Below are 21,976 nucleotides of genomic sequence, written 5' to 3'. Positions count from 1 at the left end.
CGACGGCTACAACATGTCGCAAAAGAATACCAGGCTAGCCCAAGCATGGTATCACTCGTCAGGGTCATTGCCGGCCGAAGACGTATCCCACTCTACGGACCAGCCAGGAGGCAAAGAGCAGGGATAGGTCAAGCTAGCGATCTGATCCTCAAAACTCATACATGAAAAAGGGTTTCAACAGCAAGGCTAAGTATTCTAATACTCAGCAAGACTTAACCGTCAACGGGTATACGTAGCCCACTTTAGCTAGACTATGCAAGGTTCTGTGAGGCTCTGATTTTCCTTTTGCTGAAAAGCAATAAAGAGTAGGTCCTTACTTTCAAGTTTTAGCTTCCAAGATTCTAGTTGATTAACCATTCTATGTAAGCAACTACTATCCAATCATGGTAGATCTTGAAGCAAACATCAAAATTGAATATCATAATGTTGCTCTTATTACTCTGTGCGGCAAAGAGATCAAGCAGTCCCAAAGTGTGGGAAGCAGACGATTCGAATCGAATTTGTTAACCTGGCCAGGCAGACCTTACACACACGTTTGGAACACCGTCGGGTCGTTCCCAAACAACCGTTTGACTTTCTTTCTGGCTTGTGGATAGGAACACTCTCCCCGACTACAGGGCTCCAAGGTCCAACCTTGTCCCTCCTAGTCGTGGTGTTGATCAACATAAACATAAAAACCTATCTCTAAAGAGAGAGTGTCAATATATCAACTCCCCGGTCCAATCGGTTACTAGGCTTACCGCGTACTATATTTACGGCATGTGGCTAGTACGTTCAAAAACTTAACCAGCACTACCACACACCGCGACCTTAACAAGTTCATCAACACAGACGGGGTCTTCACACAAGGTCATGATATCGAAACACAACCCCGTCCGTCGTCCTTATATTGATAACGAAAAGTAAACAAGCAATTCCTATAGAGCACGCGAGTGACAGGCAATCACTCGACTTTTACCAGTCCTATAAGCTTAGCAATTATTCGAACTTAGTTCTAGTGTTCAGTACATAGGTTCCTAGGATCATGCATCTAGGGTTTCAATTCAAATCCTAAGAACTGTAAATGCACAAGTAAGTAATAACAGTAAAGGTAATAATTTGAAATATAGGTTATGTCCGGGGCTTGCCTTCTCAGTAGTCACTAACTATTTCAGCCCTGGGCTCTTCCGAACTTTGGTCTGGGGCTTCAGTTAGTACAACAGTGTTCGCTTGAGCCTCGAGATCACCTCCTTCGGAATCCGGGATCAGCTCGTACGTCCCGTCCGACAAAGCAGTCGTATCTATATGTAATGCAAGAACAGTATTAAAAACACACAATGTGGTGAAGCTAAGGAAACAAAATTAATACACACATGTGCAATCGTTTATAGAGTAGTAACTCAACATATCTAACTACACAAGGCATCATGATCAACAGCACAAGAAAGCTATACTAACTTCCTAAACAAGTGAGAGTAGTTTCCTATAGCAATTAAATCATGGTTTATTAATAAATAAACAACTCAGAGCACAAACAGTAATAAATTTAGAAAAAATTACACTAAACAGAATATGAACAGAGTAAGCTATCATGTAAACTTCATGCCAAAACATATAGCCATTTATTGAGAACAATTCATTCATTCAGACAACACCTAGAACAAGATTGAATTACACAAGTTAAACCAGAGAGAAAAAGAAGCTCAAAATTTAAAAGTAGGTCTACACAGGGATGAATTAGCTACTGTGAAATTTTTATGATTTTATATACAAATAATTAATTCTGAGAAAATAAACAAAACAGATATGAATCTAAGAAGATTCAATTTTAACTTCTGTTCTAGTCATGAACTGGTTCTCAAACTTCATGTAAAAGCTAAAATATTCAAAAAGAACACTCATTAATATTTTCATGATTTATCATCAACATAAATTATTTATCATAACTAAAGTCTACTAAACAAAGATTAAATCAAAGAAAAATCTACACATGAGAACTGACCACGAAATTTTTTATATCAACACTAGTGTCATATGAACAAACCACCATAAAAATTTCAGAGCATAACAAGGCTTCAAACAATAATTAAGAAAAAGAATAAACAACTAGTCTTTATATACCTAGTGCCACAAATCAATTTGTACAGCAAAAACTTTCAACAAACATCCATCCTATTTTGATTCTACTGCATAGAGATTTACACAAGGATTCCAGAACAACTAGATTTGCTAATTTACGAATTTTCTACGAATTTCTATTGAATTTCAAATTTACAGCTAGAAGTAACAAATAAGCCCTTGCTGCTACTATTCATATGAGTCACAAGCTATTCAAATAACCCCCTGGTGTTTCTTGAATTTCAAACTCGAGGTCCTTGACTGGGGAAGGAAAACAGAGAAGGGTTGGCCGGCCTTTACCGGCGAGAGGAGTCGCCGGCGGCGAGGGTGGGGTTGGGGGAAATGGAGAGCAGGCCAAGGAGGACCTCCTGGTGTCCTTGGCGCGTCGGGAGAGGGTCGGAGGAGACGGGTCTGCGGAGCACGGCGGTCGCCGGCGATCTACGTTGACGGAGTCGGCGCTCTGGTGGAAGATGGTCGATGAGAAGAGGTTGACTAGTTGTGCGAGGGCGAGGCGGATCTAGTGGAGGGGTTGGATTGAGCGGAGGAGGTCCGGAGCTATGAGCTCCATGGTGAGCAGGTGGCGGCGGAGCTCGGGCTACGACGGCGAGGGGGCTCCGGTGGGTTCTGGGCGAGAAGGAATTGCCCGTGAGCTGCGCGGGAGTGAGGCGAAGCGATTGGCGGGGTTAATTGAGGGCGGGGAAGGGCGGAGGAGTGGGTTCGACGGTGAGCTCAGAGGAAGACGGCGGCCATGGCGGAGGCGGTGGTGTTCTAGGGTTTGGGGTCGGGGAAACGGAGAGAGAGCGTGCGGAATAGAGTGCAGGGGTGCCACTGGTTCTGGAGCGCGTGCGAGATAGAGCTCCGGGGTTCTACAGCGGGCCAGCCACGGCTCGGCGAGGTGGCAATCGGCGGGCGGCCTAGGGCGTGTGGCAGAGCAGAGAGGGCACCAGCGCGAGAGCAAGAGCGGCGAGGAATGCTCAGGCGCGACGTGTGGAGTGCTTAGCAAGCAGGAGGTGGCCTGGGGGCGGCCCAGCGCGGTGGGCGGCGCTGCCCCACGGCGGTGAGAAGCAGAGCAGGTAAGCAGGCTGGAGGAAGGGGAAAATGGGCTGATTTGCAATTACCAAAAATTCCAAGGACCCAACTGTAAAATAGAGATAACTTTTAAAATAGGGCTCAAATAAAAAAGTGCCCAACATAAAAGTTGTTCCATTTTTCAAGATCTACAACTTTGATGTTGTGCAAAAATTTATTTGATCAAAGATTCAAGAGATATTTTTGAAAACATAGGAGGGATTTTGAATTCCAAGGAATTTTGTCTTTTTCAATGCAATTTCACTTTAAACTTAGACTGAAATGAAAGATTTCCTGCCATGCAATGATTGCACTAAATTTTGCAAAAACACCCTCCACAAAAGCTATAATTCCACAACCTATTCAAATATAACTATAAAAAGGACCTTGCATAAAATCATAATTACACATATAACCTTTATATTTACAAAAAGATCCTTTTTCAAGCAATTCAATCACATGATGCATACAATAGATACACAACTACTGTGCAGACACCTAGGGTGTCACAGATCTCCCCCTCGGCATCAGCCTGAGCGCCCGTTACAGCGCCGCCCTGGACAGCGTCGCCCCTGCTCTCTGGCGCTCGAGCCTGTTGGGCCTTCTGGGCCCCTCGAGCGATCGCCTCCTGGAGCTTCGCGGCCTCCGCCACAATGTCCATGACGGGCAGGGGCTGCGGCGCCGTGTGCGGTGTGGCACGCGCTCCGGTCTTGAGGGCCTTGTTCGGCGCAAGCAGTGCTGCATCCCTGGCGATGGCCCCGGAGCTGGTAACCGGGGAAGAAGCGCTGAAGTCAGCAGGATTGGGGGGCCAATTAAACAAATGTGAAGGATAAAATCAAAACCACTCACCCTGATCGGGCGCTCATACTGCGCTTGCCCGAGCCGCTCCATCGGGCCCGCAGCACACTGACACCTCTCGACGACTGACCCGAGGGCGTCGTCCTCGGATCGGCCTGGAGCGTCGAAGCCGTCTGCGCGGGCGTCTCCGCACTTGCTGCGGACCCACCGCCACCCGTCGACACCGCGGGCGTGGGAGTCCCCCTACCCATCGCCGGTAGAGACGACCTCTGTCCTGTCGCGGGCGCAAATGACCTCCCGCCCGCTGCCGGCGTGGGCGACCTTCGTCCCGTCGCTGGCGAGGGCGATCTCCGCTCCGCCCCTACGAGGGGCGGATTCACCAATGACCCCGGTGTGATCCTCGCCTCACCCAGCGTCACGGGTACATCCTCGTCGCCAGCCCCTCGATAGACCGGCGGGGAACCCGCGCCTGTCGCCACTTCGGCGTCGTCGTCCGAGAAGTTGATCTCGGCATCCGAGGAGCCCTCCTCCTGGACTCGAGCGTAGTGGGCCATGGCTTCCCCTCCGCGTGAGCAATTTTGCATGCCTTATCATGCTTTTCCTTCCTCTTCCTCTTCCTGGCGGTGGCCGCCTCCGCCGCGTCCTTCTGCTTCTTCACCGCCTCTGCGTGCAGGCGGTTGACTTCGCGTTCCTTCGGGACCGGAGGCCTCGAGATGTAGCCCCTGTGGCTCAACCCCTGCGAAATGCAACCAAGTCAGAATTAGGGAGTGGGGAGAGGAGGAGCACAAATTAGTAACGATTTGAAACTGGAACTCACCACAGAAAGGTACCCCGCATCGGGGCGCATCTTGATCTTCCAAAGATCCTCGGGGTTGTCAGGAAACTCCGCCACCGTGTTCCTCGCCCTCCGGGCAGCGATGTCATGGGGGAGCAGCACGAGCGACGTCCTCAAGCCCGAGGCCCGGGCCTCGGGGGTGGGATCGAAAATTGGCAGGCTCCTCTCCATGAGAGGAATCACCCTCTGCCGGTGAAAGTTCGCGATGACGGCTGCCGCCGTCAACCCCTTCCTCGCCAGGTGCCGCAACGCCTCGGTGAGCACTTCGAGCCTAGCCTGATGCGCTGGGGGCGATACCCCCCAGTCCCACTTCTCCGGCCTCTCCCAAAGCACCTTATTGGTGAACGCCGGGAGGCGGTTGCCGAAGTTGCGCAGGTAAAACCACCATCGAGTCCACCCAGCGTTGTTCGTTGTCATCCTGTTGGGGATGTACAAACTCCTCTGGGTTGGGCGCAAGTGGAGCATCAGACCGCCGGCGCGGGCGAAGCTCTTCGGCTCGCCCCGCACATTCTCGATGAAGAGCTCTCCACGGAACAAATGGATCCACAGATCCCAGTGCGCCTCGATACCCAGATACCCCTCGCAAACAGTGACGAAGACCGCCGCCTGTGAGATGGAGTTGGGACCAAAGTTGTGCAGCTCCACCCAGTAGTACCCGCACAGCGCCTGCACGAATCTGCCGACGGGGACGCTAATTCCCCGCTCGTGGAGTCGCACGAGACTCACGACGTAGCCCTCGGGGGGATTCGGTTCGGTCTCCTCTGGCCGCGGGGGGATCCATGCCGGCGGCTCCGAGTTGACGTTCACCGGCAGCAGCCTATCGTCGACCAGCTGCTCCAAAACCGCCTCGGTGGCGGTGGACTTTCCCCACGACAACGGCTCCTGGACATCCGACATCGCTTCGAACCGTTGGGGGTGCGGGAAGGCGAGCTTTGCGGCGGCTAAGGTGCGCTTTCGCTCTTTCCTTCTTCCTCCTCTCGCTCTTGGCTCTGGGCTCAGGATGCAGGGGAGGCACAAAAGGCAGGGAAGACAAAGGCAAAATAGCCAAGTGAGCCCGAACAATCCCTCCTTCCCTGTTTTTATTCATCAAAACGGGCGGATACGCCACCATGGCCCGAATCCGCCGCATTCAATGCGGTAGATTTTGCTGTCGCTAATGGCTGGGCCCCACTACCGCGGAGTCTCACACGCGCCCACTTGACAATAATTACAGCGCGGTAACCGACGGGCGCGGCGCAACGGTAGCACTGTACTATCTGTCAGCCGCCGCCCATTTCTCTTCGCCTTCCTAAGGCAGCCGCCTGAAAAGGCGTGCCCGCACTGCACCGCACGTACTAGGCCACGTCGCCCACGACCAGCGAAAGACTTGTGCGCACGACCTGCGCTCCGCGCCATTTTCGAACCATGACGGAATATTCCTTTAGGGGGCTCTTCACCCTCGAAGGAACCTCATTCCGAGGCCTTACTGATCAGGGGTTCGAAGCCTGGCCCGTCGAGGGTTCGACAGGCGCCCCAGATCACTAGAGTTAGGGACTGCATGGATGTGCCGTACAAGCTACCCTCGAACGCGGAGTTCGAGACATCATACGCAGTGTTCAAGGCCAGTCGAGGGTGCCTAGCAGGGGGATCCCATCGAGGGAGAGCATCGAGCCCTCGGACCCTATCGAATGGGTCCGAGTCCCCCCTAGCGAACCTTCATGAGCGCTTTATGTGATGTGTCCACGGACCACGAGCCAACCCTTATCGAACGGGGCACGGACGCCCACTTGAATTACCCGATAACAGCTCACTGAAGCAGCCATAGCTCGCGGCCAGGGCATGGATAGCATGGTGCGCTTCACCCCTCCTCCCTGCGAAAGGGCAACGAGGGTCGTAATAAAAGTCAAGGGTTCCCCGAACGCCTTTACGCAGGCCGGGGCTCGGGGGCTCCTCGCACACCGCGGCTCAGGCCGCACCCTCGAACGGATCGACGACCGTCGATTATGAAGTACCACGTGTTGAACCAAAACTCCCACTCTTGACGCGCGCCTGCCAGATGGTTCAGCTAGACACTGGGTCGCTGTGCCAGCACGAAAAACGCCGAGGCTGGCTGAAAGGAGTGCCGATGCCGGCTGAAAAAGACGCTGGATGGCCACCTCAGTGAAGCAACCAAGCAGGGCGACGTTTATAGCCCTTGGACGAGTGCAAACACTCCTCCAAGGCCTCGGGGGCTACACCCGCGGGTGCGCTGACGCGCCCCCGCAGAGGAAACATCATACATTCGAGGACCAAAATCCGCTACAGGGGTGACACTCACCCTTACACCCTCGATCATCCTCTCCGCGAAGGAGAAGGAGACTTCATTACTCTTTACAAACAAAGATTACAAAGGGTTACCGGCTCAAAGCCGTCGAAAAGTACAAACACATTGCCACCTGTGTGGCAATTTTCCCTATCTTGGTGAGGAGCGAGCGCCGATGAAGAGCACCAAGTCCTTGGCCGACATCACGACCAGGCTGCTCGGGCTTGCGAGGAGCAGCTCCCAGACCGCACAGGTCCGGCGGGATGCCCTCCTCGCAAGCTTTCTTCTAGCGCCTCCTCCACTGAAGACCTTGCGGGGGGTCAAACTGGCGGATAGCACCCTCTGCACCATCTCCCCGGGAGCGACGTTGTCGCCAAGAGGGACGATGTGAAGAACGGCCACCAAACCTGGCGTCGACGCCGTGGTCAGGCGTCTCAACGCCCCTTCAGGCTGAGGGACATCGCAGAGGCGGGGCCCCACGGGCCCAATGCTCTTCTGCTAATCCCACTGAAGCCAAGGGATGTTGAACACGCCCTCTCCAGCTTTCCCCCGCCGCTCGCAAGCATTCTTCTAGCACCAAAGCCTAAAGAAGCCAGGCCACCCCATCCGGGGGACAACTGCGAAAGGCAAAGGGAAACATTACTAGACTTAGGCGATGCTAGAAGTAAGAGCAGGGAAGTTGGAGAGGAAAGGGAGTCGCGTGTTCCCTATTTATAGCCGCATCGGGCGCCAAGCATTGAGCCTGTCGCAAGGAGAAGGCTTGGACCGCCCATGACGGTGCGACACCCCACGAGCAAAAGATGCCCTTGGTTACCGTGCCGAGACGTGACCAAACAACACAAGGCCGAGCCCCTGGACGCTGAGCAGCACAGCATCGACGCTGGCCGACTGCCCTAGAACGGCGCGTCGTAAGGCAACCAGGGAAAGCAGGGCTAAGGCCCTGAACGCGGGACAAAGCGGCAATAGCAACAGCTGCAGGGCAGTAGGCGCCATTGTGGCCCTGGCCTGCTCAGTGCGCTGACGCGACTCGCCACCCGAATAAGACAAGAAGGCGCGCGCGCCTCGGAGAGCTTCTTCCAAGCCAGTTGTCGCATCCACCAGGCCAGCATTCGGATGCATCTTGCGAAAGCGCAGCACCGATCGACCACATCATGGGGTGAAATCGCCGAAGTACCCTTTGGCCGAATCCCCTGACTCGACCAAAGGCTCGGGGGATACTGTCGGGTACCATGATTAGGGGCACCCTAATCAGGGGACTAAAACCGCCCTAAAAACAAACGCATGCGGGGCAACCAGGCCCACAAAGGCCTGCAGCCTCCTTCTAGTCTGGAAGAAAGGAAAGGACTCAAAGAAGCCCAACATGCGGCCCACGTACGCAGTGCGGCCCGTCTGCACCCCCCTCGGACCCACGGGGTGATTTTCGCCTCGCTCGAGGGCTCCCCGCCGAAGCCCTCGACCGCGCCCCGCGCCTCCGCCTCGCTCGCGGGTAGTGAGCCTGCCCTCGAGAAAGCTTCGTCTACGCCCTAAGGAGCTGAGCGGCCGGACCCCTGGGGACCGACTCCATCTCACCGGACCAACGGTCCCGGACCCGCTTCCCGCTCGGGACGGGTCCGGTGTCACCACGTGTCTCAGAGATGGAAATGCTCAGCACCTATGGCCACGGACCCGGACCCCCGCAGATGGGTCCGGGACCTCCACTTGCCACCCGGACCCCCCGCAGATAGGTCCGGGGCTTCCATGTGCCCATCCGGACCCCCCGTGAGCTCTCGGCTCAGGTAGCTGCTCGGAAGGGGTCCGGAACCGCCACATGTCACGCAGACGCAGGCGTGGGCACAAGCCTTCCACTGGAAGCTCCCTCACCCACCTGTATTAAGTGCGAGTGGTTGAGGCGTGCTCTTCTGCTGCTGGACAAGGCCACCCCTCGGCAGAAAGGACAAACAGCCCTTCCGCTCACCCACCCGTCGTACGAAGGCATTAAATGCCAACCACTCCTCCACAGCGCCCGGATCAGACGACGTCAGGCCGCCACTCCCCACAGTGGTAGTGACCAGAGTCCCGTCCGCCAACTCCGGTCACTGCTCCCCGGTGCTGTGGCGGCACTGTGGGAACCTGCGACGTAGTGCAAGACGTGCTCGGCACTGCTCCAGCTACTATGTTGCCAACTCCCCGTACCTCCTTCGTACTTTCTCTCCCGCGGAACCCCCGAACGGCTTGGGCACGGCTCTTGGAAGCGACTTCGGCCTTGACCAGGACAAGACCTTGGCCTGCAGGACCCTCGGAACGCCGCCACGTCGCCCGCTGGAGCCGCCAGGACGCCGGCGTGATCTCCACAAGACCAAGGACGATGCCCAGGATGACAGCCATGCCCGGCGCCATATCCCACAGTGTACTTCCCATAGTGCTCGACCACTGCACCCCCGCGATTCGGGGAAAAGATGACGACTTTCATGACTCCCTGTGCATGTACACCGTCCCTCCTTGTGTTTATAAAAGGAGGAGGTGGGCGTTCCCTTAGGGGGGTTGGCCCATTCGGTAGGACACAACGCTTCGTACTACTAGCAGAGCACACATGCTCCTCTGAAACCCGATATTGGCACTCGCCTCAATCAACTTCTTCTCTAGCAGAGACTTGGGAGCTTCCCTCCCTCTCTAGCCTCGCCCGTACCCCCTACTACAGGCACCCCCGGTGCAAGATAGTACAGTGCCCTCGCACACCCCTTTGCTGGATGTACGGCACCACGGCCGAAACCAAGATAAACCCGTGTGTTACTGTATTGCCTCTTGCATCAACATCTGAGACGAGAAACACACAGTATCATCACTGGTTGGGTCCGGACCGCCGGGTCAGGACACCGACACTCGCCGCCGCCGGAGGGGCAGCCAGAAGCTTGTGCGGGCCTCTAGGACAGCGGCGGCGGGGCATCTCGCCCGGTCTCGGCCGCGCGCTGCTGTTTCGGGGCGGTGAAACATGCGGGCCGGCCGTAGCGAACCCTGCCGGCCATGGTGACGGCGGCTGCTCCTAGTGGCGGATCCGGCGACCGGATCCGCGCGGCGAGGCTGCTGTGGGTCGAAGGAGGTTGCGGGCGTGAGGCGCGGCTTGCTGCAGATGCGTCAGGGAGCGGAGGCGAGGAGACAGCAGGGCGGCCCTGCAGCGCGCCTACGTGGGGTGCTGGACGTGGCGGCCATGGCGGTGTGGCCGCGCGGAGCCGAGACGTGGAGCCCCCACGGCAGCGTGTCATCTTGGGTGCACAGCGTGGGGGCGGCGCGGTCTGCAGCGGCTTCCGGAGGCGGCGGCCGGCGTGAAGCTGGGTCCCCGGTGCGGCGCTCGCAAGGGAATGGAGCAGAGACCGGCGGTCCATCGACCGCGTGGCCATGCGCGGTGGCGGCCGGCGGGGGGCGACGAGGCCTTGGGGCGGCGCCTGGCGCGGACCTTCGGCGTGTCTGCGAGTTCGGCGGCGGCGGCCGGCATGCGGCGAAGCACCGGTGTTGGCCGTGGAGTGCCACAGTGTGAGCTGCGCCACCCTGCGGTGCAGGCCAGGTGATGTTGTTGCGGCGGCGCGCGTGTAGAGTTGGCTGCGGCGTGGAGGTCGCCGCGTGTGAGGAGCTCGGGGTGTGGTGTGCGCTTCCGAGCGACGAGCGCAGCGGAGGTGCAGGTCTGCGGCATGGTGTGTGGAGGCACGGTAGTGGAGCTGTCCCGGATGGGCTGCCGTGACTGTGGTCTGGGAGTGCCAAGCGGTGATCGTGTAGCGCGGGGTTGGAATGCTCCGGGCGAAAGCTTTTGCTAGCATCATGCTAGTAGAGATGACAGCGGTGCTTTAGGGCGTCATTTTCCCCGCTGGGGGCGTCAGCTTGGAGCTACAATCTTGTTACATGAGACTCTCTGAGTGAAAATTCTGTCCAGATCCTGGACGAGCGATGGCGGCGCCTTTTGGCACCGTGCCCTCCTTGGAGGCGTCGTCTCTAGAGACCCATCTATGCTTGAGGTATTCCTAGTCCATTGGTCATTGGCGGCTTCGGACGGTGTTGGCTTTTCCGCCGCTTGGCAAGCTGAAAACGGGTGTTGCCGAGCTCTCGTGGTGGCGTTCGCAGCTATGGTGGCAACCGGAGGTTGTCGCATGTCTGTCGGTTGTGGCTGCTTGCAGCGGACTGCGGCGGCTGGCATTGCTTGGCAACTGTCAGTGCGGCGTGGGACTGCGTCGAAGGGCGGCGCTTGCGGCACCGGCATCATGGGATGACTTGGCTTGCAGCGGACCGTGGCGGGCTGCTCAGTTTGGCTGGGCTTTCCGGTGCGGTACATCGTCAGAAGATGGCGCAAGCGACTTCTTCGGATTGCTGGCATGACGGCTGAGGTCATGTGTGCGGGTGAAGCAAGTAGGTGAGGTCGGCCTGCGGCGGTGGATCGGTTTTGATGGAGACCTGGGGACGTGAGGCAACTTTGCTCACCACCTCGACGGCGATAAAGGAGACGAAATCGTGGTGTGGAGTATCGTGGCGGGCGTGGCGAGGTCCCCGCACAGGGTGTTTCTTCAAGGCGACGAGAGCGAGGTCCAACGGCGGAAGTGGCGAGGCCCCCACGCGTTGCGTTATCGTGGTGGTGACTGCGAGGCAGCCTTCAAGAGGTCCGGTTTCGGTGGTATCACTCCGTTAGGTGGAGAGTGGTGTTGCAGCGGCATGGCGGCGGTGGATCCTGCATGGCAGTGGTCTTCCCGGTGTGGTGCGGTCCGCATCTTTCAGTTCCCAGTCGACGCAGGGTCACATTTGGAGGTTCTCGACAACTACATGAGTGTGGATGGTTTGGTGGGTGTTGCGGGCTCTATTTCTGCTGCATTTGTCGCGTGGACTTTTTCCAAACCAGGCAGAGATCGACTTTGGAGATGTTGTGAGGTTGCGTCGATGCCCCAATCCGACCGGTCTGAGTTGTTGAGTAGTGTTGAGTTTGGCGCGTGTTGATGCCCCAATCCAACCCGTCGGTTTGTTTTTATGTGGTCTTCTTTTTTTTCTTTTTTTGTCTGATTATGGCCTCCCAGGGATATAGTTTTGTATTTTTCTGCTACATCAATAGAACCGCACTCGTCGAGTGCGGTTGGTTCAAAAAAAATACGACGTGCAAAAAAACGAAGAGACTACACACCATTCGGAAACCAGAGAAGAAAATACAATACGTAAATAAAAATGGAGGGAGTGCGCTCGTCTATAAACAAGAGAAGCTAGCAGCGACGCGATCGATGAAAACCAAGCTAGCAGTTTGGTTTGGATTAAAATCTAAAACCATTCGCACTACTTTTTTCCGCACCCTTTAGACTCAATGGTTATGCTGAGAACGACCGGTAGGGCTATCAACAAAAGAGAATCTTCTAATTAGAAAAGGAGAATAAAAACGAAAGAACCTTCTATTTGTTCATGCCACTTTGGATAGAAGACTTCCACTGTGTAATAAGTTGACCGTAGAGGATGAAACGTCGCACATCGCCTAGAAACAAGAGAAGAAAATGACCCTGATTATAATAAAATAAAGAAACTAGCAGCGACAGGGTCGAGGGAAAACCAAGGGCAGATCGGGGAACAAACAGAAGGCCGGGTCACGGTTTCTGGTTTTGCCGTTTGGTTCGGCGCCGCCCGCGCGCGCCCACGGTCGGGGACTCACACCGCTGTGGGGTGTGTGGGCTGTGGCCGTGCCGCGGCATATCCTGACTTGGCTAGGAATCAACCGTCCACCCTGCTCGCATCGAGAAGGCGGACCCCACGTACCACCAACTCCTGTCGAGTGCCTCTGTTGGGCAGGCTGGAGTTGGAGTGGTGTGAGAAAAAATATTATTATCTGATTGGTGGCTAAAAGTTGGTGCTGGAACTGTGTGAGAAGAAAATATTGTGGGGCTGGAGGCTGGTACACCAGCCGAACACTAGTGTGGATGATCAGGCGAAAGAAAGAGACGTCCAACACGTCAATGCTCTGCAAACTAGAGTTTGCTTGCTTATGTTAACAAAACTATCAGATTAGGAGAGTACGTAATTATATTTCTATCGCAACTTCTTCCCCAAGAAGACCGACCCTTCTATTGGCGAAATGTTGAAGCATGTCAGCATAGCCAATGGACGCATGAGCCGCTGACTAGGGGGCCCATGCTCTCTCACTATGTCACTGGGGACCACCACGTGGCCTCTTGCGCAGGCTTCCACCTCCGCTCGTCGACCACGCCCACGGAATCGCAAAATTCCCCACTCCTCCCCTCCCATTCTATAAAAACTCCGTCACCAAATCACAGGCCACATCTCGCTGTTCTCGCCGCTCACCACCGCCCCCGCTCCCCCGTTCCGGATCCCCGCCGCAGCTCCGGGAAGACACAGAGAGAGATCCGGTCAGCGCCATGGCGAACATCGACATGGCCGCGATCCTGGCCGACCTGGACCGCGGCGACGCCGACACGCGGGTGCCCAAGACCAAGCTCGTCTGCACGCTCGGCCCGGCCTCCCGCTCCGTCCCCTTGCTCGAGAAGCTGCTCCGAGCCGGCATGAACGTCGCGCGCTTCAACTTCTCCCACGGCACGCACGAGTACCACCAGGAGACGCTCGACAACCTCAGGCAGGCCATGCACAACACCGGCATCCTCTGCGCCGTCATGCTTGACACCAAGGTCCACCTTCTCACTATCCTCTGTATCACGGATCCGCTTGCTCTGCTGCTGCTGCTGCTATGTATGCATGGTTGGCTGGATCGGGGCAGACAGAGAGTTGGTTTTTGGCTGCCACCGGAGATTTGAGCTTGGATCCATTGATCTGTTCTGTAGGGCGAGCTAGACCGTATCTAAATGTAGGTAGAATGTTTCCAGGATTTAGATTTAGTCTTTTTAGCGACTACGTATTCTGTACTAGTATGCGTGTTTGCCATTTCTTAAGAAGATGTTGCTTGTTGTCTTTTTTTTTGTTAAAAGGAAGTGATACTTTTTTTTTTCAAAAAAAAAGGCATTGTCTCCGGCCTCTAAGGAAATGATACCTGTTATTCGTTAAAGTTAGTTTCATATTTTGTTTGTCCATTAGCACCTTCAGTTGTGTTTGCAACTGCCCAGAGTGTACTCAGTGTTGGTGGTTATGGAGTAGTTCAAATGCTTTGGAGTTGCATATTGTGAAATCATTCTCTAAATAGGATTTGAAGATTGCTAGATTTTGAGTCAAGTGTTTCAAGTCACACGAGGTAGGTATTTTGATCTCAGTAGTGTTGGTAGGAGGTTTAGATCTTCATCCTAACTTAACTAGTGCATCCTACGTATATGATTAGCACATATAGTAGAATGAAACCAATGCATGCTTAAATAATGGTGTACTACTTTTGTGAGTTTGTCCATTAGCATTTTTGGCTGTGTGTTAAATTGTACAGAGTGTACTTCTGATTTGGTGGGTAATGAGTAGTTTGGCTGCTGTGGGAGTTAGACATGAAGAGATCATTTTCTCTCTGGAAGTTGAAGATTGGTTGATTGTGAATATTTATGTCATGGACCTCAGTATTTTGATCTAGATGGTTTTGATTGGAACTTCTTAGACCTTCATGGCTTCATATTGACTCCATTAATACATGCTACACATACGATTAACTCCTGTAATAATGCATAAAACTGTGATCATAGTAGTTGCTTTCTTAAGTAACATTGTACAAACTTTTGATGAAAGAATAGTGCTGAGGATTACATTTGCCCCTGGCTCTATATTTGCCTTGTTCTACAATGCTCACTCTTGTATCTCCAATTCTCCATGTGAAATAGAAGCAGTCCATCTTGTTGGTTGAAGTTGGTTTCAAATTTTGTATGTTTCTTGTTTAAGTTGCTTTCTCCACAAGTAGTTTTGGTTCTGTATTAAATGATTCATAGATTAATGTTTTGTTTTTGGATTTGAAATGGTTTGGTTGCTTCTGGGCGCACAATACCAAAGCATTTTGTGTCCCTCTAGATGTTCAGGTTCATCAATTTACCTGATTCAATTGCTTGATACAATAATCGATCTGTAATGTACTTCCAAGGTTTTTTTTTTTTGCCTTCAGTTCTTGTCAGTTGCCAATAATTTTGTTAGCTCTTCATTTTTCTGTGCTTCACATGGTCGTATCTGTTGGCTTGCTTCATCACAATTCTCTATAGATATATTGTATAGCTGCACTTTGATGCTTATGTCTCTTTGGTCGTTCCATGATATGTAGTGTAAATTCTGACTGGATCTTGTTAATATGAAATTTAAGATCATTATATGAAAGTCTTCTGAATCTGTCTTCTGTTGCTGTAGGGTCCTGAGATCCGTACTGGATTTTTGAAGGATGGTAAACCAATTAAGCTAACCAAGGGTCAAGAAATCACTGTCACCACTGATTATGATATCAAGGGTGATGAGAATACGATCGCTATGAGTTACAAGAAACTACCTGTTGATGTGAAGCCTGGAAATGTCATACTGTGTGCAGATGGTACTATCTCTCTGACTGTCCTCTCTTGCGATCTTGATGCTGGAACTGTGAGATGTAAGTGTGAAAACACTGCAATGCTCGGTGAGAGAAAGAACTGCAATTTGCCAGGAATTGTTGTTGATCTTCCTACACTAACTGAGAAAGATAAGGAGGACATTTTGGGATGGGGCGTTCCAAATGATATTGATATGATTGCTCTATCCTTTGTTCGTAAAGGATCGGATTTGGTGACTGTCAGACAGGTTCTTGGGCAGCATGCCAAGCGCATCAAGTTGATGTCAAAGGTCTGTATATATTATCGCTGTCTGGTTCTATTAGCTTTTTTTTTTCCTCCTCCATTTGCTTCACTTCAATTTTTGTTCTGTGCGGAGAACATTTTTGCCTTTTTTTAGATTAGGTAATTTGAGAGAGTGCTTCCTCATGCACTTAAGATGTTTCTTGATGCACAATGAAACCATGCTTTGTTTGTATCTCTTATATCTATCCTTTCCGGACTATTCTATATGCTTCCAATGCTTGCCTAGTCCACAATTTTTCACAAGAACTTTTTATTTCACAGTTGATTAGCGAAATGCAAATTCTTTGTTGTGGTTCAGAACATTTTTGCTTAGTTGCTGCACTATTACTTAAATTATGGAACCTAGATGATTTCCTGCTATAGCTTTGTTTGTATGACTTGATAATGTACATATAGAACTACTTGTAATCATATTGTTTATGATGTCATGGATCTGGATCTAATTTCTTTCATAATATGGTGATATTATACTGTCAGGTTGAAAACCAAGAGGGTGTTGTGAACTTTGATGAGATCTTGAGGGAGACTGATGCTTTTATGGTTGCTAGAGGTGATCTGGGAATGGAGATTCCAGTTGAGAAGATTTTCCTTGCGCAGAAGATGATGATCTACAAGTGCAATATTGCTGGCAAGCCTGTTGTTACTGCTACCCAGATGCTTGAGTCAATGATCAAATCTCCAAGGCCAACTCGTGCTGAGGCGACTGATGTTGCAAATGCTGTTCTGGATGGAACTGACTGCGTCATGCTCAGTGGTGAGAGCGCTGCTGGAGCATACCCCGAGCTGGCTGTGAAGATCATGGCTCGTATATGCATTGAGGCAGAATCTTCCCTGGACCACGAGGCAGTTTTCAAGGCCATGATCAGGTCCGCGCCCCTACCAATGAGTCCATTGGAATCTCTTGCATCATCTGCTGTGCGAACTGCCAATAAGGCCAAGGCTGCACTGATTGTCGTCTTGACTCGTGGTGGCACCACGGCCAAGCTTGTTGCAAAGTACCGTCCCAGGGTTCCAATCCTCTCTGTGGTTGTCCCTGTGCTGACAACGGATTCATTCGACTGGACCATCAGCTCTGAGGGCCCAGCGAGGCACAGCCTAATCTACAGAGGCCTCATCCCCCTCCTTGCCGAGGGCTCTGCCAAGGCTACAGATTCAGAGTCGACAGAGGTGATCCTGGAGGCTGCCCTGAAGACTGCAGTACAGAAGCAGCTGTGCAAGCCTGGTGAAGCCGTCGTTGCTCTTCACCGTATCGGCGTGGCATCTGTCATCAAGATCTGCATCGTGAAGTGATCATCAGATACGATGACTTGAATCCCAGGGTTCTGTCGCTGGGATTTAATGAAACAAAACTTGTCTGCCTGTTTTTACAACTGCATCTCCCGGAGACAGTTAATTACCCTGTAAGCCTGCTGCGTGCAGGATGGTTTTGTTTACGCAGTTTTTGAAAGAGCTGGTAAATGGGGAGGGAGAGGACTCCATTATGTAGTGGTAATAAGATTGATATCTACGGAGTTTAGTTAAACAGCGAATTCCATGGACATGTTGGGACGTGCCATGGATTCATGTTGCTTGTTCAGCATGAACAGTATGTAGCTGGTAAATGAGCTGTTTGAATTTAGTGTTTGAATTTTAGATTCTTCTCACCGGTACATCTCGGAGGATGTCCAATCTAAACACGTGCTAAAAAACACAAAAAAATAACAATTACTTGCCTTATCAATCGAGTTCGTCACGACTTGGATCATCAAAGATCAAACAGTCATCTGTTTCTGAAGGGGCAGATGGACAGCAACCTGGTACCAGTGGTACTTGCTTTGCAGGCCAAGTTGTCAGTCGTGGTGGATTTACGGGTAGGTTCGCGACCTGCGCGCTGCTCCTCACTGGACGTCCGACCCCGGCGGAGCGGAGCGGAGCCAACGATCGAGCTCGCGCCTAACCGTCCGTCCCACGGAAAGAGGAAAGAAACGCAGCGCATCCCGTCGAATCCACGGCACGCCACGATCTCTTCTTGCCTTACCCGGGCAGTGAGGACGACGACGATGCCTTCCTCCTGCGCGGCCGCCACCACGAATGGGTCTCCTTGAGGAGCTCTTCGGCGGCGACCGGCACGGCCACAGCAGGGGGCGGGCGAACAAGGCGAGTGGCATGGCGGCGGACGCGCCGACGCCGTCGAGCGGCGCCATCCCGCCCCTCTCGTCCGCCGCCGCCTCCGTCGTCCGCCGATGCGCGAGGTTCGTTCGTTCCCGATCCGATGTTGCTGGCACGGCGTGACTCGGTTTTTAATTTTGCGTTCGGCCATGGCAGGATCGCGGGCGTGCCGGTGGATCAGCTGCTCCGGCGGTTCGACGGGGAGGAGCAGGCCAGCCGGCCGCTGGCGTACGCCAGGAGCGTCGTGGAGTACTGCTCCTACATTGCCCTGCGCGTGGAGACCAGGCGGCAGGACCACCTCGGCGACAGGGAGTTCCACTCGCTCACCTACGACATGATGCTCGCCTGGGAGGCGCCCGACGAGGACACCGACGCCATGTTTCAGGTCAGATCGGCTCTTCCTCGTTAGATCAAAAAAAAAACACTGCGAATCACACCTGGTACTGACCAAGATTGGTTTTTTTTCTTTCACGATTCAGAAAACGGCTTTCAGTATTCTACATGACGACGAGGATGACGATGGCGGTGGATCCATTTTCTATTCAAGCCCAACGCAAATGGCCATTCAGGTCTTTCATTATTTGTTTCCCCTATATGTTCTTGGTCTTTGATCGAACCCTTGCATCAGATGCATGCTCCGCATTGCCTGATCTTCAAACTGTTGGCTAGGTCGATGGGAGGAGGACAGTTGGACCCGAGGCATTTGCCAAGATAACTCCTGCATGCCCTGCCATAGCACATCCCATCACTGTTCGTAACCTATTTGACGCCCTCACCAACTCAACCGGAGGACGGCTGCATTTCCTTATCTACCACAAGTACCTCAAAAAATTAGACCAGTATGTACATGCATCGATCCTCATCATGTTCACATTGTTCAGGGCTGAATTGAGAGCACTATTGTGTCATCTCTGATGCTAGGGTCCTCAGCCTTGCAAAAAGTATATCAGGGGGGCACAGAGCTCCTGACCTTGAGCTCTCAGACGGCGAAATAATCCTCGACATCTACGGTACTACAACGACCAAGCCAGTTCTTCAACATATCGGGACGTCCACATGGCCTGGTTAAGCACCCTCCTTATGGTAATTTTGATCGGTGCTAATGGGTTGTGCTTCTTCATGAGATCCTTAATGTGTATATGCTGCACACTCTGCAGGGAGGCTCACACTGACGAATCACGCACTCTACTTTGAGGCCATTGGTGTTGATTTCTCATATGGCGAGGCTGCTGTGTATGATCTGGCAAGGGACTTGAAACAGTCAGTAAAACGTGAGTCCACTGGGCCATGGGGTGCTCACCTCTTTGACAAAGCAGTCATGTACAAGTCTAACTCGACGTGAGTAACAACACAACAAAAAACACTTAAATTTTTAATTTAACTAAGATTAACTTTTACTATTTTTGCAAGCACATAAGAAACTGCTAGAATGTATAGGAAAAAACATAGCTATTTATCATGGTTGCTGTTTGCACATCCGACACTAACATATGTTTGTTGCTGATAGAAGTGAACCCGTCTTCTTTGAATTCCCACAATTCAAAGGTCACACTCGTCGGGACTATTGGTTTTCAATCATCAAAGAGGTGTTGCACGCACATAAGTTCATCAGGAAGTATAGGCTTGCTAGTTTTCAAAAGTCAGAGGCCCTCTCAGTCGCGACATTAGGGATTCTAAGGTACCGCACATTAAAAGAGGGCTTCCACGTACTACCGGCACATTTTAAGACCACCCTTGCCTTCAACTTAGCAGAGAAACTACCTAAAGGAGACAAAATTTTGGAGGCAATGTACAGCCAGCTCAAGCAGCATTGCCCAAGATTTGGAGGAAGTCAGAATCCTGGTCAGAGCAATTCTGATGAATTGACGCTTGTTGACCCCTTCCCTCTTTCTGCATATACTATGGTGACGATGGGTTTGTTGACCCTGAAAAAGGAGGACAATCCTGAGGAGAGGGATTTCGCGGCGCGAGACGTGCAGATTGGAGGAACTAGTTCAATGCAGATGGCTCTAGAGCGATCAGTTGGGTATTCAGGCAGAGTGGAAGCAGCTAGGGCCACGCTTGATCAAGTCAAACTGGAAGACATAGACACTAATGTGGCTGTTCTAAAGGTACTGTTTTTCCTTGAAAAGTAGTTAATCATCTAATTTAAGTCATTTAAGGATCATCACCTTAATAACATTGGTTAACTCCCTCCAGGAACTACTATATCCTCTGATTGAAATAGGCAAAAGTTTGTTGGCTTTGACCGAGTGGGATGAGCCCTTTAAATCTTATGTCTTCTTGTTATGCTTCCTCTACATGGTATACAGGTATTGTTTTCTGATATGTAATTATACCATTTTGTGACCGCATTCAAAGTATTTAAACATTTTGGATTAGAAAAAAAGATCCTTCTGCAGGTAGTCACAAAAGCTGCCCATTTTTAAGGAATATTGCTCTTTAATGCAGTGGTTGGATTTGGTTCGTGTTTCCTGGATTTTTGCTTGGCTCTACTATCTTCATGCTATGGAACAAACATTACGGGAACATGCAGTCGATAGGAGCATTTGAGATCATAACTCCTCCTCCAAGAAGAACTGTGGAACAACTCCTAGCTCTACAAGAGGCCATCTCGCAGGTGGAAGCTCATGTGCAGGCTGGGAATATTTTTCTCCTTAAGCTTCGGTCCCTCATGCTTGCGGCATTTCCTCAGGTTCCAACCCCTCAGCTTTAATTTTTAACGATTTTTTTTTTGCAACACTGTCAGTCTAACCGGTGAATTTTGCTGCCTGAATTTAGAGCACCAACAAAGTTGCTGGTGCGCTGGTTGTTGCTGCTACGGCATTCATGCTGAAGCCACTAAGAACCATCGTTCTGCTCATTCTTCTAGAAGTATACACAAGACAGATGCCGGTGAGGAAGAAAAGCAGCGAGAAATTGGTGAGAAGGTTAAGGGAGTGGTGGCTCCGGATTCCAGCTGCACCTGTACAGCTTCTAAAGCCTCAGGACACCACCAGGAGATGGAGATCGAGGTTGAGATCAAGATAAGCAAATGTTGGGATCACAATAAGGAGATCGAAAAATGTTGGTTTGTTTTCTTACCCCTTGATCTATGTACATCTCCATATGTGGTATAAATGTTGGTATATCATATGGTCAGGATGAAAGATCAGATGGTAGAAGGCTATTGATGTATAATGGTCCTGATTTTTGACAAGTGGGAATAGATAAAGAACTGTGTGTCCTATTCATTGTTGCAAAGAGATTTTTCGTTTATTGTTGGAATAGCCACTACCAGTTGGGCAAAAAGAATGGATACAGGAATCAAATCTTGTGTCATGACACTGCAACTGATCATTAAAGTTAAGGTATTAACGTTTCAATGCCCAACGATTGGCCCTTTTGTTCCCCCAAGACAATGCCAAATGATTGACTTTAGTTAGGAATTAGTAAGATGTGGATGTAACATATATATACTCTGTTTACTATTACTAGTTGACAAAACGCATTTTTAAGACAACACGCACCTATGATGCAAAGTGTATTCGACGCTTTTTTAGCACGGGGAGCAACCAAAAACTGTTCGTGCCATGCAACAGGGAAATCCGCAACGGCAAAGCAGCGACACACACACGGAGCGAGGAAGCTAAGACGTTGCCATTGACTGGTCAACTACCCGCCACGTGTGTGCAGCCCAACTGCATGCCCAGCTCCCTTCCCACCACCTCAACACGCACGGAGTAATAAAACAAAAGTTTATTAGAAGAGGAAATCCGGCTCAGGTTATCGCTAACACAACACGCAAGCGAGGAACGCGCGTGCCGTGCAAATATGAAAAGGGGAAAGTTTGCCGGCAACCGTTCGACGATCACGTCAAGGATGAAGCCTTTTTCTCGTTCCCGGCAGGTTGCAGTCCCTCTGAACGTTCAACACAATTAAAACAAGCACTGGTTTTCCTCAAAAAAATAAAAATAAAAACAAGCACTGGTCAACCGCGGCATGCTTGCCTGCAGGGATTAGGCATCT

General features: G+C 51.7%; 2 protein-coding genes across 3 annotated transcripts; both read left to right on the top strand.

Annotated features, from left to right (window-relative positions):
• The first annotated feature begins 13,084 nt into the window (after positions 1-13,084).
• Positions 13,085-17,452, top strand: LOC120642117 (pyruvate kinase, cytosolic isozyme-like). Its single transcript, XM_039918522.1, has 3 exons — positions 13,085-13,711; positions 15,345-15,806; positions 16,298-17,452. Exons 1-3 carry the CDS (start codon positions 13,445-13,447, stop codon positions 17,108-17,110), a joined length of 1,542 nt encoding a protein of 513 aa, XP_039774456.1. The 5' UTR covers positions 13,085-13,444; the 3' UTR covers positions 17,111-17,452.
• A 148-nt stretch (positions 17,453-17,600) lies between these two features.
• LOC120642116 lies at positions 17,601-21,241 on the top strand. Of its 2 annotated transcripts, none has more exons than XM_039918520.1 (10): positions 17,601-18,051; positions 18,125-18,353; positions 18,448-18,537; positions 18,638-18,807; positions 18,890-19,032; positions 19,126-19,306; positions 19,476-20,079; positions 20,168-20,280; positions 20,420-20,663; positions 20,750-21,241. In XM_039918520.1, exons 1-10 carry the CDS (start codon positions 17,891-17,893, stop codon positions 20,996-20,998), a joined length of 2,184 nt encoding a protein of 727 aa, XP_039774454.1. In that variant the 5' UTR covers positions 17,601-17,890; the 3' UTR covers positions 20,999-21,241. The 2 variants fall into 2 exon arrangements, with proteins under 2 accessions (XP_039774454.1, XP_039774455.1); XM_039918521.1 differs by having other exon boundaries at positions 17,693-18,051; positions 19,479-20,079; positions 20,750-21,197.
• Positions 21,242-21,976: the final 735 nt, after the last annotated feature.

Source organism: Panicum virgatum, chromosome 7K (genome assembly GCF_016808335.1).
Source record: "Panicum virgatum strain AP13 chromosome 7K, P.virgatum_v5, whole genome shotgun sequence".
Classification (NCBI taxonomy): Eukaryota; Viridiplantae; Streptophyta; class Magnoliopsida; order Poales; family Poaceae; genus Panicum; species Panicum virgatum.
Note: the sequence above shows the minus strand (reverse complement) of the source record. Positions and strands in the feature narration are given on the sequence as shown.

What these genes read in the sequence shown, in the direction of transcription:
- LOC120642117 (XM_039918522.1), top strand. Translation starts at nt 13,445, where the DNA reads ATGGCGAACATCGACATGGCCGCGATCCTGGCCGACCTGGACCGCGGC. An exon ending in CCGTCATGCTTGACACCAAG is followed by an intron (nt 13,712 to 15,344) that starts GTCCACCTTCTC and finishes CTGTTGCTGTAG; the next exon opens with GGTCCTGAGATCCGTACTGG. An exon ending in GCATCAAGTTGATGTCAAAG is followed by an intron (nt 15,807 to 16,297) that starts GTCTGTATATAT and finishes TTATACTGTCAG; the next exon opens with GTTGAAAACCAAGAGGGTGT.
- LOC120642116 (XM_039918520.1), top strand. Translation starts at nt 17,891, where the DNA reads ATGGGTCTCCTTGAGGAGCTCTTCGGCGGCGACCGGCACGGCCACAGC. An exon ending in ACACCGACGCCATGTTTCAG is followed by an intron (nt 18,354 to 18,447) that starts GTCAGATCGGCT and finishes TTCACGATTCAG; the next exon opens with AAAACGGCTTTCAGTATTCT. An exon ending in ATGTACAAGTCTAACTCGAC is followed by an intron (nt 19,307 to 19,475) that starts GTGAGTAACAAC and finishes TGTTGCTGATAG; the next exon opens with AAGTGAACCCGTCTTCTTTG.